This window comes from Microcaecilia unicolor, chromosome 2 (assembly GCF_901765095.1).
Source record: "Microcaecilia unicolor chromosome 2, aMicUni1.1, whole genome shotgun sequence".
NCBI lineage: Eukaryota > Metazoa > Chordata > Amphibia > Gymnophiona > Siphonopidae > Microcaecilia > Microcaecilia unicolor.
Window position 1 is genome coordinate 226,742,833 of NC_044032.1, and position 16,037 is coordinate 226,758,869.

General features: G+C 42.2%; 1 protein-coding gene across 1 annotated transcript in view; it reads left to right on the forward strand.

The window, feature by feature from the left end:
• Positions 1 to 16,037, forward strand: part of MUSK (muscle associated receptor tyrosine kinase) — a 223,407-nt gene that overhangs the window by 158,543 nt on the left and 48,827 nt on the right. The window contains 1 exon segment of the mRNA XM_030193747.1: positions 6,761 to 6,784. Coding sequence (XP_030049607.1) covers positions 6,761 to 6,784 — 24 coding nt within the window.

Genomic DNA, 16,037 nt, shown 5'->3' on the forward strand with positions numbered 1-16,037 from the left:
GCTACAGATTCACTCCCATATTTTTAAATAATTATAGCACACCCACAGATAGAGGAAAGTGGTACCTCTTAAATGAGAAACATGTCTTAGTTGGTACATTTAAACATAGGTGTCTCATTTAGGGTTACCAGATGGCTTTAGGTCATGAAGGGCAGATTGAGCCAGTCTTGTTTTACTTCCATTGCTTTCAATGGAAGTAAAAACCCAGACTGGCTCAATCCATCCTCCATGACTTGAGCCATCTGGTAACCATATATACTGTTATTATAAAATAGTGTCTTCAGTGTAATAAAGCATACTGATTTTAGGCTGAGATTTATTCATGCTGTAGGATGTTTCCATGCTAATTTTAATCCTGTATTTAATATGGTTTTTTTGTGGAAAGCACAAATGCAATTTGTTTAGTGTAAATGAATGGCACACAGTTTCTTCCATGCAAACGAATGCAGAAGACCTGCTTATGGAATTACTTCCAATGCAGGAAAGTACATAAATGGGGCAGTTCTATAAATGAGCTGCTAATGTTTACATCCCAGATTCTATAAAGGTCGCCCAAATATGTGTGCTCAAAATTGGGCACGGATCCCAGATCAGCACCCAAAATAAGTAATGGGCTCCAATGATTTGATTATTGGAGCTAACAAGCACGGTCCCAAGAACTGTCTTCCGCAACCTGGTACAATCAATAGTACTCAGTCATCTAGATTACTGCAATGCCCTCTACGCTGGCTGCAAAGAGCAAATAATCAAGAAACTTCAGACAGCTCAGAACACAGCAGCTAGACTCATATTCGGTAAAACAAAATACGAAAGCGCCAAACCCCTACGAGAAAAACTGCACTGGCTCCCACTCAAAGAACGTATCATGTTCAAAATTTGCACCCTAGTTCACAAAATTATTCACAGAGACGCACCAGCCTACATGTCAGACCTGATAGACTTACCACCCAGGAATACTAAAAAATCATCCTGTACATTCCTTAATCTTCACTTCCCAAATTGTAAAGGTTTTAAATACAAACTAACGCATGCGTCAACCTTTTCCTACCTGAGCACACAATTCTGGAATGCGCTACCGTGAAACCTAAAAACAACATATGAACAAGCCAACTTCCGAAGTCTACTGAAGATCTATCTCTTCCGCAAGGCATACAACAATGATCAACAAATATGAATTCCTGTACACACATCCAGAATTGCCCCTACAATATTTGCTTGCCAAGCTACTTTCATGTTTTTTCATTATTATGTTACCCAAGATCTTCTACTATTACTAAATGTACATTTTCTTTAAAATTCATATGTATTTCTTAAATATCTCTTACTATGCTTGCTTGTTAAAATACTGCCATGTTTTATCATTATCATGTTACCCAAAATCCTTCTGCTATTACTAAATGTATACTTTCTCATGTATTCTCATTATTCATGATGTATTGTAAGCCACATTGAGCCTGCAAAGAGGTGGGAAAATGTGGGATACAAATGCAACAAATAAAAAAAATTAATTGGCATTAATTATATTTGGGTGCCGATCTGGCTACCCGATATTCTGTAACAATGGGTGCCTAAATTGGATTGTGTAGAACTCAAAAGCGGTGTGTATTTGTAAAGGATTGGGTGGGACACTGTCATACCATGGTACAAATTATATCGTAGTGATAGGGTGGATCGAATTGGTGGAGGGCTAGCATTGTATGTTAAGGAGGGCCTTGAATCAAATAGATCGAAAATCAAATAGATTCTGCAGGAAACAAAACACATCTTGGAATCCCTATGAATTGAAATTCCATGTGTAAAGGGGAAAAGGATAATGATAGGAGTGTACTACCATCTGCCTGGCAAGGATTAACAGACAGATGTAGAAATGTTATTGGAAATTAGGAGGCTAACAAACTGGGCAACACAATAATAATGGATGATTTCAATTACCCCGATATTGACTGGGTAACTGTAACATCAGGGCATGCTAGGGAGGTAAAATTCCTTGATGAAATCAAGGACTGCTTTATGGAGCCGCTGGTACAGGAGCCGACAAGAGAAAGAAAAATTCTAGACCTAGTCTTTAGTGGAGTGCATCATCTGCTGCAGGAGGTAATAGTGCTGGGGCCGCTTGATAACAGTGATCATAATATGATCAGATTCGATATTAGATTTGGAGTATACACAGGAAATCCAATATGTTAGCATTTAACTTTAAAAAAGGACACTATGATAAAACGCTGAAAAAAATTTACATCAGGCATGGCTGCTGTTCCAAAATACCATCCTGGAAGCCCAGACCAAATATATTCCGTGTATTAAAAAAGGAGGGAGGAAGACCAAACGACAGCTGGCATGGTTAAAAAGTGAGGTGAAGGAAGCTATCAGAGCTAAAAGAAAATCCTTCAGAAAATGGAAGAAGGAACCGACTGAAAATAATATGAAACATCATAAGGAATGTCAAGTCAAATGCAAAGCGCTGATAAGAAAGGCAAAGAGGGACTTTGAAAAAAAGATTGTGTTGGAGGCAAAAACACATAGTAAAATTTTTTTTAGGTATATTAAAAGCAAGAAGCCGGCAAAAGAATCGATTGGACCGCTAGATGACAGAGAGGTAAAAGGGGCAATCAGGGAAGACAAAGCTATTGTGGAGAGATTAAATTAATTTTTTGCTTCGATCTTCACCGAAGAAGATTTGGGAGAGATACCGGTGCCAGAAATGGTATTCAAAGCTGATGAGCTGGAGAAACTGAATGAAATCTCTATAAACCTTGAGGATGTAATGGGACAATTTGACAAATCTCCTGGACTGGATGGTATTCATCTCAGAGTACTGATAGAATTGAAAAATGAACTTGCAGAACTATTGTTAGTAATATGTAGTTTATCTTTAAAATCGAGTGTGGTGCTGGAAGATTGGAGGGTGGCTAATGTAACGCTGATATTTAAAAAAGGTTCCAGAGGAGATCCGGAAAATTATAGACCGGTGTACTTGATGTCGGTGCTGGGCAAAATGGTAGAGACTATTATAAAGAACAAAATTACAGAGCATATTCAAAAGCATGGATTAATGAGACAAAGCCAACGTGAATTTAGTGAAGGGAAATCTTGTCTTACCAATCTATTACATTTCTTTGAAGGGGTGAATAAACATGTGGATAAAGGTGAGTCAGTTGATATTGTGTATCTGGATTTTCAAAAGGTGTTTGACAAAGTACCTCATGAAAGACTCCAGAAGAAATTGGAGAGTCATGGGATAGGAGGTAGTGTCCTATTGTGGATTAAAAACTGGTTAAAAGATAGAAACCAGAGAGTAGGGTTAAATGGTCAGTATTCTCAATGGAGAAGGGTAGATAGTGGGGTTCCCCAGGGGTCTGTGCTGGGACCGCTGCTTTTTAACATATTTATAAATGATCTAGAGATGGGAGTAACTAATGAGGTAATACGTGATACATGTGGGAAAGAGGAACCCGAATTATAGCTACGTAATGCAAGGTTCCACGTTAGGAGTCACCAACCAAGAAAGGGATCTAGACTTCGTCATTGATGATAAGTTGAAACCCTCTGGTCAGTGTGCTGCGGCGGCTAAGAAAGCAAATAGAATATTAGGTATTATTAGGAAAGTAATGGAAAACAAAAATGAGGACATTATAATGCCTTTTTTATCGGTCCATGGTGCAATTGTGGTCACCGCATCTCAAAAATGAAATAGCGGAATTAGAAAAGGTACACAGAAGGGTGATGAAAATGATAAAGGGAATGGGATGACTTCCCTGTGAGGAAAGGCTGAAGCAGCTAGGGCTCTTCAGCTTGGAGAAAAGATGGCTGAGGGGAGATATGATAGAGGTCTATAAAATAATGAATGGAGTGGAACAGGTAGACGTGAATCATTTGTTTACTCTTTCCAAAAATACTAGGACTAGGGGGCATGCGATAAAGCTACAAAGTAGTACATTTAAAATGAATCGGAGAAAATTTTTCTTCACTCAATGTGTAATTAAACTCTGGAATTCGTTGCCAGAGAATGTGGTAAAAGCAGTTAGCTTAGCGGGGTTTTAAAAAGGTTTGGATGGCTTCCTAAAGAAAAAGTTCACACACCAATATTTAAATGGGCTTGGGGAAAATCCACTGCTTATTTCTGATATAAGCAGCATAAAATGTATTGAGCTTTTTTGGGATCTTGCCAGGTATTTGTGACCTGGATTTGCCACTGTTGGAAACAGGACGCTGGGCTTCATGGACCTTTGGTCTGTCTCGGTGTGGCAATACTTACAGTGGGGGAAATAAGTATTTGATCCCTTGCTGATTTTGTAAGTTTGCCCACTGACAAAGACATGAGCAGCCCATAATTGAAGGGTAGGTTATTGGTAACAGTGAGAGATAGCACATCACAAATTAAATCCGGAAAATCACATTGTGGAAAGTATATGAATTATTTGCATTCTGCAGAGGGAAATAAGTATTTAATCCCTCTGGCAAACAAGACCTAATACTTGGTGGCAAAACCCTTGTTGGCAAGCACAGCGGTCAGACGTCTTCTGTAGTTGATGATGAGGTTTGCACACATGTCAGGAGGAATTTTGGTCCACTCCTCTTTGCAGATCATCTCTAAATCATTAAGAGTTCTGGGCTGTCGCTTGGCAACTCGCAGCTTCAGCTCCCTCCATAAGTTTTCAATGGGATTAAGGTCTGGTGACTGGCTAGGCCACTCCATGACCCTAATGTGCTTCTTCCTGAGCCACTCCTTTGTTGCCTTGGCTGTATGTTTTGGGTCATTGTCGTGCTGGAAGACCCAGCCACGACCCATTTTTAAGGCCCTGGCGGAGGGAAGGAGGTTGTCACTCAGAATTGTACGGTACATGGCCCCATCCATTCTCCCATTGATGCGGTGAAGTAGTCCTGTGCCCTTAGCAGAGAAACACCCCCAAAACATAACATTTCCACCTCCATGCTTGACAGTGGGGACGGTGTTCTTTGGGTCATAGGCAGCATTTCTCTTCCTCCAAACACGGCGAGTTGAGTTCATGCCAAAGAGCTCAATTTTTGTCTCATCTGACCACAGCACCTTCTCCCAATCACTCTCGGCATCATCCAGGTGTTCACTGGCAAACTTCAGACGGGCCGTCACATGTGCCTTCCGGAGCAGGGGGACCTTGCGGGCACTGCAGGATTGCAATCCGTTATGTCATAATGTGTTACCAATGGTTTTCGTGGTGACAGTGGTCCCAGCTGCCTTGAGATCATTGACAAGTTCCCCCCTTGTAGTTGTAGGCTGATTTCTAACCTTCCTCATGATCAAGGATACCCCACGAGGTGAGATTTTGCGTGGAGCCCCAGATCTTTGTCGATTGACAGTCATTTTGTACTTCTTCCATTTTCTTACTATGGCACCAACAGTTGTCTCCTTCTCGCCCAGCGTCTTACTGATGGTTTTGTAGCCCATTCCAGCCTTGTGCAGGTGTATGATCTTGTCCCTGACATCCTTAGACAGCTCCTTGCTCTTGGCCATTTTGTAGAGGTTAGAGTCTGACTGATTCACTGAGTCTGTGGACAGGTGTCTTTCATACAGGTGACCATTGCCGACAGCTGTCTGTCATGCAGGTAACGAGTTGATTTGGAGCATCTACCTGGTCTGTAGGGGCCAGATCTCTTACTGGTTGGTGGGGGATCAAATACTTATTTCCCTCTGCAGAATGCAAATAAATTCATATACTTTCCACAATGTGATTTTCCGGATTTAATTTGTGATGTGCTATCTCTCACTGTTACCAATAACCTACCCTTCAATTATGGGCTGCTCATGTCTTTGTCAGTGGGCAAACTTACAAAATCAGCAAGGGATCAAATACTTATTTCCCCCACTGTATGTACTTATGCACAGGAGCAGAGTATGGGTGGGACATAAATGGGGCTCCCACTTAAGCATGCAACTTATAGAATACTGTAACTTACTCATGTCCCTGTGGCACTTAGGCACTAACACTTACACCAGCCCTAAATGTAGGCACTTATGTTCATTTATAGAATGGGCTCCTACAAGATGTCCTCTGGGTGCTTAATTGAAGGTGCCTCGTTTCTTTGATTTAGTTTGTAAACTGATTAGCATGCAAAGTCATGAAATCAAGTCAAGTCCAATAAACCTAAACCTATAGAATTGCTCCCATAGACCTTTCATGCTACTACTTTAGATTGTAAGCTCTATTGAGCAGGGACTGTCTCTCTGTGTCAGGTGTTCAGCGCTGCGTGCGTCTGGTAGCGCTATACAAATGCTAATAATAATAATAACTCTTAGCACATTTACCTTGATGGAAGCACACATTTTAACTTGGGTTTTTAGTGTGGATTTTTTCTTAGCATGGATTTGTTATTGTACAGTGCATTACCATTATATTAGCTTAGTGCATTGGGTGGTAGGACTTTTTTTTTAAATACATTTTGATGAAACTGCAAGCTACAAATTAGCTTGGATTTTGGCACATTTTTTTTTATTGCATTCTGGTCAGTCTTTGGCTTTTTTCACAGTACTGGATGTTATGCAAATATGTTGCCTAATAAAGGTGGTGGCTGTAGTTGGGGGGAGGGCGTAATTTTTCTATAGAAACTCTCATGGTATTACAACTAGCTTTTAGAAACTGTTAAATGTAAAAAGCATGAAAGAATCTTTTTCTGAAGTTTTAAAATATGCCGTTTTACATAAAATTAGATTGTCATTGCAGTTTAATTCTAAAATTCCAACCCACTGTGACATTTTCTTATATAATGTTTCCTTTGTTTTCAGATATGATGAAGGAAAATGTCACAAGTAAGTAGATTTGTTGTTCCCTTATTCTGAGATAATTTGTGATCTTTGAAAAGCATGCAAGTGTAAAAAACACTTTATGAAAAGTATTTAATACACTGTGCCTGGAAGATATTATGAAATAAATCAGTTCTAGCATCTGACAAATGGACTCCATCAGAGTGATAAGACCCCTTATAAAAATCTTAAACTCACTCATGATGGGTCAGTAAATTGCCCAGGGATTGCAGCCAACCATCTAGAAAGGAGAAGAGATGCCTAAGATAGGACATTCACAGTATATAGAGTACTAGCCGTTGAGCCCGTAAAAACGGGCTAGTATAGGAAAGGGGGGGGGTTGAAAGCCCCTTCCCGTCGCCGCTGCAAGACCCCCCCCCCGCCGCTGAGCTCGCCCCCCCCCCCGAGTCGCCACCACCCTTCCACCCGGCTGGGCCCTCGCTCCACTATTGAAACAGCGAGGGAACGCAGCACACAGCTCTGCTCTGCTGAGCTGCCGTCGGCCTTCCTTCTTCTTCTCTGCCTGTGTCCCGCCCTCGTGTGATGTAACGTCATCGAGGGCGGGACACAGGCAGAGAAGAAGAAGGAAGGACGGCAGCTCAGCAGAGCTGTGTGCTGCGTTCCCTCGCTGTTTCAATAGCGGAGCGAGGGCCCGGCCGGGTGGAGGGTGGGTGGTGGCGGCGGCGACTCCGGGTGGGGGGAGCGTTAGCGACAGCGATTTCGTCCCTCGCAAATGCGCAGTAGAGACCATCTCTGTTCTGCCCTCGTCATCACATATTGACGCGGGGCGGGGCAGAGAGGGCCTCTACTGCGCATTTGCGAGTGAGTACGACACTCGCCATTTATATGTTTGATTTTACTAAAGGCTTATAGTAAACACCAAGGAGGTTTGATGGACAGGAAATGGCATGACGTCACAAGGTTGAAACCTGTCCATCCAAGGAAGTTTTAATTCTCCCTAATGCTGCTGCCACCATCTTGGTACTCTCAAAACAATGCAATTGATAGGGTGACAAGCGCTTCCTACTGGCTTCAGGCCCGATAATGGGCCAAGCACACTCCTGCTGTCTCCTGTTAATCACACTTCCTTGGTAAACACCTATAGAGCAATGGGAAATACACAGCTACTAGAGTTTTCTTTATCCTGTTTCTTCAGGCTTGATCTTGTTACTCTTTCTCCCCTTGCTACTTTATAGAAAGTGTGCTAAGCTAGGCCCTTGATGCTCAAAACCCACTGCTGGTGTAAGAGGCAATTAGCACCAGACTAGTGCACTCATTAATGTTCTCATAATGTTCAGAGGGCTCTAGCGTGGGAAACAATGTGCATGTCAAAAATGGCTGCAAATTATATTTAAAATGTACTCAAACGGATGTTAATGAGTTCATTTGGTATTCCTTCCCAATGCTCAGAGAACAGCACAGAAACAAATGCTGCCCTTAACACTGGAAACTTACTACCAGTTTGAGGGTGATGTTGAAGGTTTGAAGAGGATTTGTTTAGAATTTCTCACTAAGGGCCCCTTTTACTAAGCCGCGTAGGCACCTACGCGCGCTGAACACATGCTAAATTGGAGTTACTGCCTAGTTACCACCTGCCCTTGTGGTAATTTCAATTTTAGTGCGTGCCTGATACTCGTGTCTGAAAAATATGTTTTATTTTCTGGCGTGTGTAATGGACGTGTGCCAAGTGGCATTTGATGCGCATAGGTCATTACTGCCCAGATTCTGTACCGCTAGGTCTATGGCTGGCAGTAAGGTCTCAGACCTAAGAAGGACACGCAGCAATTTTGATTTTACCACATGGCCATTTTCGGCAAAAGAAAAGAGAGGCCTTTTTTACAGGTGCGCTGAAAAATGGATCGGCGTGCACCCAAAACCCGTGCCTACAATACTGCAAACCATTTTTCTGCATACCTTTGTAAAAGGACCCCTTTAATCTGTGAGCATTATCTAATTAAAAAGGTCACATTCCTTATCCTGGTAGAGTCACTAGAGGTCTCTGCTGTGCAATTTTAGAAAAGCAGAACCTGCCTTCATAGGGGGGAAATGGTAAAGTTACAGTGAAACCATATTTTTTTTTGTCCCCAAAAGGACTCTCTATAATCATTAAGAAAAAGTATTTACAGTAAGATACACCTAGTTAAAAATCACATTCCACTTTACCCAGTCAGATGGGGGAGGAGGAGGTGGGACTTGATATACTGCCTTTCTATGGTGACAATTAAAGTGGTTTACATATTATATACAATTACTTCGTTTGTACCTGGAGCAATGAAGGGTTAAGTGACTTGCCCAAAGTCAACATGAGCTGTAAGTGGAATTGAACCCCCCCCCCCCCCCCCCCCAAGGTTGTCAAGTCACTGCACTAGCCATTAGGCCGCCTGCTTTTGGAAGAAGAGGTAAAAGTCTGTGTTGCAAACTGTAAGCCACTGGTGCAGCCATCACCTACAAGCAAAAGCAAAGTTACAGTTATAATTAAGAGACTCATAAGAAAATAAGAATAGCCATATTGGGTCAGACTAATGATCCATTTAGCCTACTATCCTGCTTCCAACAGTGGCCAATCCAGGTCACAAGTACCTGGCAAAAATCCAATTTGTAGCAACATTCCATGTTATCAATCCCGGGGCAAGCAGTCACTTTCCTCATGTCCATCTCAATAACAGACTATGGACTTTTCCTCCAGGAACTTGTCCAAATCTTTTTTAAACCCAGATATGGTAACTGATGTTACCACATCCCCCAGTAGTGAGTTCCAGAGCTTAGCTATTGTTTAAGTGAAAAAATATTTCCTTCTATTTGTTTTAAAAGTATTTCTGTTTCAATTCATCGAGTGTCCCCTGGTCTTTGTGCTTTTTGAAAGAGTGAAAAATTAATTCACTTCTACCTAGTGCTTTTTTTGTAGAAAAAAAGGTACTGGTACTCATTATGGGCGGGGCCACCACCTATGGCTCTGCCCCTATGATAGCCACACCCATGTTAGCCACACCTCTTATGCCAACCATGGCGCATATAAACAGGCATCCAGTATAGGAGAAAAAAATAACTTGAATTTTTTTCATTATAAATAATTTCTCTAAGATGTTACAGCTCTAGTATACCTAGTGCAAAATAAGATGGCAGATGTACATTCTCAAAGTGGACATATTCCAAACACTAAAAGGAAAATAAAATGATTTTTTCTACCTTTGTTGTCTGGTGACTTTGTTTTCCTGATCATGTCGGCCCCAGTCTTTGATTATGCTGCTCTCTATCTGTTCTCTTAACTCCATTTCCAGGGTTTCTTTACTTTCCTCATTTCTTGTTCTACATCCATAGGTAAAAGCTGGGTCCTCCACAGACTTGACTGGAGGATATATAGAGTGGATCCAGATTTTGCCTATTTTCTCCATCCATGTGCAGTTTTTCTCCTCTTTTCCCTTTCCCTCATCTCCGTCAGTATGCATCTCTTTCCTATTCTTCCCTCCCCTCCATCCATATGCATCTCCTGTCCTTCCTCTCTCTTCCCTCTCATCCATGTACAGCATTTCTCCTCTCTCATCCCCTCCATCCATGTTCATCTCACTTCCTCTCTCTTCCCTCCCCTCCATCCATGTCCAGCATTTCAACTCTCTTCCCTCCATCCATGTCCAGAATTTCTTGTTTCCCCTAAATCCATGTGCATCTCCTCCTCTGTTTTTCCTCCCCTCCATCCATGTTCATCTCACTTCCTCTCTCTTTCCTCCTCTCCATCCATGTCCAGCATTTCAACTCTCTCCCCTCCCCACTATCCATATGTATCTCCTTCTTCTGTCTTCCCTCTCCTCCATCCAAGTCCAGTATTTCTCCTCTCTTCCTTCCCCTCCATCCGTGTGCATCTCCTTCCTCTGTTTTTCCTTCCCTCCAACATTTCTCTTCCCTGTCCTCTCCTCCATCCATGTCCAGCATTTCTCCTGCCCTCCCCTCCATCCATCCATGTCCAGCAACTCTCCTCTCTCCCCTGCCCTCCCCTCCCATCCAATTCCAGCGATTCTCCTTTGCCCCCTATCCTCCCCCTCCCTTCCATGTCCAGTGACTCATCCCAGCTTCCACCTGCCCCCAAGATCATTCCAACCCCATCCCCACCTGCCGGCCCTCAGCTCCCCGACTTTCTGTTCTGCCCCCTGCAAATCTTCTATTTACCCGAAGTTGCAGCGGCGAACCAGCATCAGTGAAAGCAGCAAGAAGTAGGCTCACCTCCTCATCGCTACTTGCTTCCCTGTCCTCTCATCGTCTCGTCTTCCTCTGATGTAATTTCCTTTCCGCGAGGGCGGGACGCTGAGAGGGCAGGGAAGCGAGTAGTGACGAGGAGGCGAGCCTGCTTCTTGCTGCTTTCACTGATGCTGGTTCGCCCCTGCGACTTCAGGTAAATAGAAGATTTGCAGGAGGCAGAATGGAAAGTCGGGGAGCTGAGGGCCGGCAGGTGAGCCGGCCCTCAGAAAAAGGTGCCGGTACGCCGTACCAGTGCGTACCGGCACAAAAAAGCACTGCTTTTACCTGTTCTACACCACTCAGGATTTATAGACCTCAATCATATCCCCCTTCAGCCGTCTCTTTTCCAAGCTGAAGAGCCCTAACCTCTTTAACCTTTCCTCATATGTAAGGAGTTTCACCCTCTTTATCATTTTGGTCACTCTTCTTTGAATCTTTTCTAATTCCGCTATAACTTTTTTGAGATATAGCGACCAGAATTGAATGCAATATTCAAGGTGAGGTCGCGCCATGGAGCAATACAGAGGCATTATAATATTCTTGGTCTTATTTACCATCCCTTTCTTAATAATTCCTAGCATCCTATCCTGTTTGCTTTTTTTTGGCTGCCGCCACACACTGGGCAGAAGTTTTCAGCATATTGTTTACAATGACACCTATATGATTCGGATTATTCTTCCCAATGTGCATCACTTTGCACTTGTCCACATTAAATTTCATCTGCCACTTGGATGCACAGGCTCCCAGTTTCCTAAGGTGTACCTGCAATTTTTCACAATCCGCACGTATTTTGACAACTTTGAATAGTTTTGTGTCATCTGCAAATTTAATCACCTCACTAGTCATTCTATTTTCCAGATCATTTATAAATCTGTTACATAGCGCCGGTCCCAGTACAGATCCCTGTGACACTCCACTATCCACACTCCTCCATTCAGAAAAATGGCCATTTATCCCTATCCTCTATTTTCTATCCAATAACCAATTCCTAATCCACAGAAGGACATTGCCTCCTATCTCATGATTTTCTAATTTTCTCAGTAGTCTCTCATAAGGAACTTTGTCAAAAGCTTTCTGAAAATCCAGATACACTACATCAACTGGCTCACCTTTATCCACATGCATATTTATGCCTTCAAAGAAATGAAGCAAATTGGTGAGGCAAGACTTCCCTTGGCTGAACCCATGCTGACTCTCTCCCATTAAACCATGTTTGTCTACGTATTCCATAATTTTATTCTTTATAATAGTTTCCACTATTTTCCCCGGCACTGAAGTCAGGCTTACCAGTCTGTATTTTCCCGGATCACCCCTGTAACCCTTTTTAAAAATCTATTTTCTCTAGCACTGAAGTCAGGCTTATCAGTCTGTATTTTCCTAGATCACCCCTAGAACCCTTTAAAACAAATCGGCATTACATTGGCCACCCTCCACTCTTCAGGTACTACAGATTATTTTAACGAGAGGTTACAGATCACTAACCACAGATCAGCTATTTCATGTTTGAGTTCTTTCAGTGCACTGGGGTGTATGCCATCCAGTCAAGGTGATTTATCACTCTTTAACTTGTCAGTTTGTTTCTGTACGTCTTCCAGGTTCACCGAGATTTATTTCAGTTCCTCTGCATCGTTACCCTTGAAAACCATTTCCAGTACAGGTAGATCTCTTACATCTTCTGTAAAGACTGAAGCAAAGAATTTATTCAATCTTTGTGCTATGGCCTTGTCCTCCCTGAATGCCCTTTTTGGTCCTTTGTTATCTAATGGTCCCATGGATTCCATCACAGGGTTTCTGCTTCCAATGTACTTGAAAAAGGTGTTGCTATGAGTTTTTGTCTCCAAGGCAAGTTTTTCTTCATATTCTTTTTTTAGCAGCCTTTATCAATACTTTGTATCTAGCTTAACACTGCTTATATTGCTTTTTATTGTCTTCATTCAGATTCTTTTTCCATTCTTTGAAGAATGCTCTTTTGGCTCTAATAGCCTCTTTCACTTTACCTTTTAACCACGCTGGATGTCATTTGCTCTTCTTTCCACCTTTGTTAATACATGTAATACATCTGATCTGGGCTTCCATGATGGTATTTTTAAACAACGTCCACACCTGATTTAAAGTTCTAACCTTTGTGGCCTACCCTTTCAGCTTCATTTTAATCATTTTGTCATAGTCACACTTTCAAAAATTGAATGCTGCTATAGTAGATTTCTTTAGCGAGTTCACTCCAGATTATCAGCTCAAATGTGATAATTTTATGATCACTGTTTCTGAGCAAATCTAACACCGTTACCTCTTGTACCATGCCCTGCATTCCACTAAGGACTAGATCTAAAATATCTCTCCTTCGTGTTGGTTCTTGGACCAGTTACTCTAAGAATTAGTCATTTATTACTCTAAGAATTTTACCTCCCTAGCGCTCCCTGATGTAGCATTTTTCCGGTCAATGTTAGGGTAATTGAAATCACCCTTTATTATAATGTTGCCTAATTTGCCAGCTTTCCTAATTTCTGTAAACATTTTTTCATCTGTCTGTTCATTCTCTCCTGGAAGATGGTGGTACAGCCCTACCAGTATATACTCTTTCCCTTCGCACATGGAATTTCTATCCACAAGGATTCCACGCTGTTGTCTGTTTCATGTAGAATATTTATTTTATTTGACTCAATTTCCTCTTTAACATGTAATGCAACCCCCCCTTCCAATTTGATCCACTCTATCATTGCGATAAAATTTGTACCCTGATAACACAGTGTCCCATTGATTGTCCTTTAAACACTGCTGGCTTTCTTTCACCATTATTGAAACCTCTCTATTGGGATTCCCTAAATGGCCTGTTGCAATAGTATCCTTTGAGGTTAAGGTAGAGTCCCTCTGTTTGGAATAGGCTCCCTGTTTCCCAGAATGTTGTCCAGTTCCTAACAGATCTAAATCCCTCATCTTTGCACCATCATCTCCACCACTCATTGAGACTGCGGAGCTCTGCCTGCCTCTTGGGTCCTGTGTGTGGGACTTCTCCATAACGTCCCTGTAGGCCTCCTCTATGTACCCCTGTGTCTCTCTCAGTTCCTCTAAGTCTGCTACTCTAGCCTCAAGAGAACGGACTCATTCTCTGAGGGCTAGGAACTTTTCGCGTCGAGCACAAACATATAACCTCTTGCCAACTGGGAGATAATCATACATGTTACACTCAGTGAAAAAACTGGATCTCACACCTCTTGCTGCTGGACTGCTATCTGCATCTTATTATTGTGTTGTTTAAACTTCTTAAGATAGTAGAGATATTAGATTAATATAAAGAACCTTAAGATTATATGGTATATTGTTTGATTTATTTATTTAGTGTTTGCATCTCAGAAAGTAATTAAATGTAATTACAACTCTAATGAAAACTCCCCTCTTGTGATCCTAATTAGAATAATTGACTATTAGTTAAGACTATAAATAAAGAGATGTGCTAGAGGTGGGCAGGAGTTAGGGAGGGATTCACATTATGATAGGTGTCCATGAATCACAGTGGCGTTCCTAGGGGGGGGGCGGTGGGTGCGGTCCGCCCCGGGTGCACGCCGCCGGGGGGGGGGGGGGGGTGCTGCGCGTGCCTGTCCTCCATTGTTCCATGCTTTTTCTCTGCCCTGGAACAGGTTACTTCCTGTTCCGGGGCAGAGAAGAAGCATGGAACAACGGAGGACAGGCACGCACGGCACACCCCCCTGGTGGCGTGGGCGGGGGGGTTCCTTCGCGAGGGTGTCCTTTCGCCGGGGGGGGGGGGCGCTGCATCGGGGGGGGCGCTGCACCCGGGAGGGCGGGGCGTATCGGCGATCCACCCGGGGTGCCAGCCCCCCTAGGAACGCCACTGATGAATCAAGATGGTCACATAGTTCTCTCAGAAGTCCTTCTAGTGTGAAATGGAAAGGACATAGAGCTCTCTCAAAAATCTCTGGAGGGTCACATGTTTTTCTGCATATGAGAAGAAAGGTGCAACACTTTTCCAAATGGCTGGAAAAATTAAATTCTGGTTGTAACTGCAGACTGCATGTCACAAGCATATGGTGTGGCCATCACTTATATGCAAACATCATTTAACTGGGAAGATTTTTCACTAATGACATCAGAATTCATAGGATAGAGAGATTCACTTATGTCTCCATGCATGATAGGCTGGTTGCGTAGCTTTCTCTAATGCCTGGAGGTTCACTTATAGCTTTCTGCATGAGAGAGAAAGGCATAGTAGACTCCCAAAAAGGTCTTGGCTGCAGGAATCATATAAAGGACACCCAATCAGAAAAGTCCTGTGTTACATAGTTTCTGCCTATCATTGCCAAAGACATCACCATGTAACCTCTTTCAGCAATTTTATATTCCACAATCCATGATTAGTCTCCTGATTGGAGATAACCTTGCATATTTATAAATACATGTGGGCCTTCCTGTTAAGAGAAACCCCCTTTTAAGCATTCTCAAGATTTAAGTGGAATATCAACCCATTATCTCCATACAACTCTGTCAATACTTTAGAATGGTTGGACACATCTTAAAGTGGCATCCCACATACTTATAATAATCCTCAAATCATGGCAGCCTGGTAGGACACATTTCTAAGTTGCAATGCACCACGTTTACCTGAATTCTCTTTTCTTGATCCATTTAAAAGGTTTATGTTTATTGTAAAATTGATATCCTACATTTACTAATAAAAGATCAAGGTGGTTTATAAAACGATTGTCTCGGAATAAAAATGGAAAAGGAAAGGAACTCCAATTAAAACGGGACAGAGCATGCATTCATGCATCATATATAACAATTAATTCAAGGCAGGAATTAAAAGAGGGGGAGAAGGGAAAGGGTGTAACCCTAGAGATTCATTCATTCATTCATTCATTCATTCATTCATTTTATTTACTTTCTATATCACCTTTACCGACTAGCAGACCAAGGCAGTGTACAATCTAAAATTACCATAGAGAATGAGAATGAAAAGGAACTACAGTATCAAATAGAATAGATAAGACAAACACTCAGTAATGAAAAACAGCTA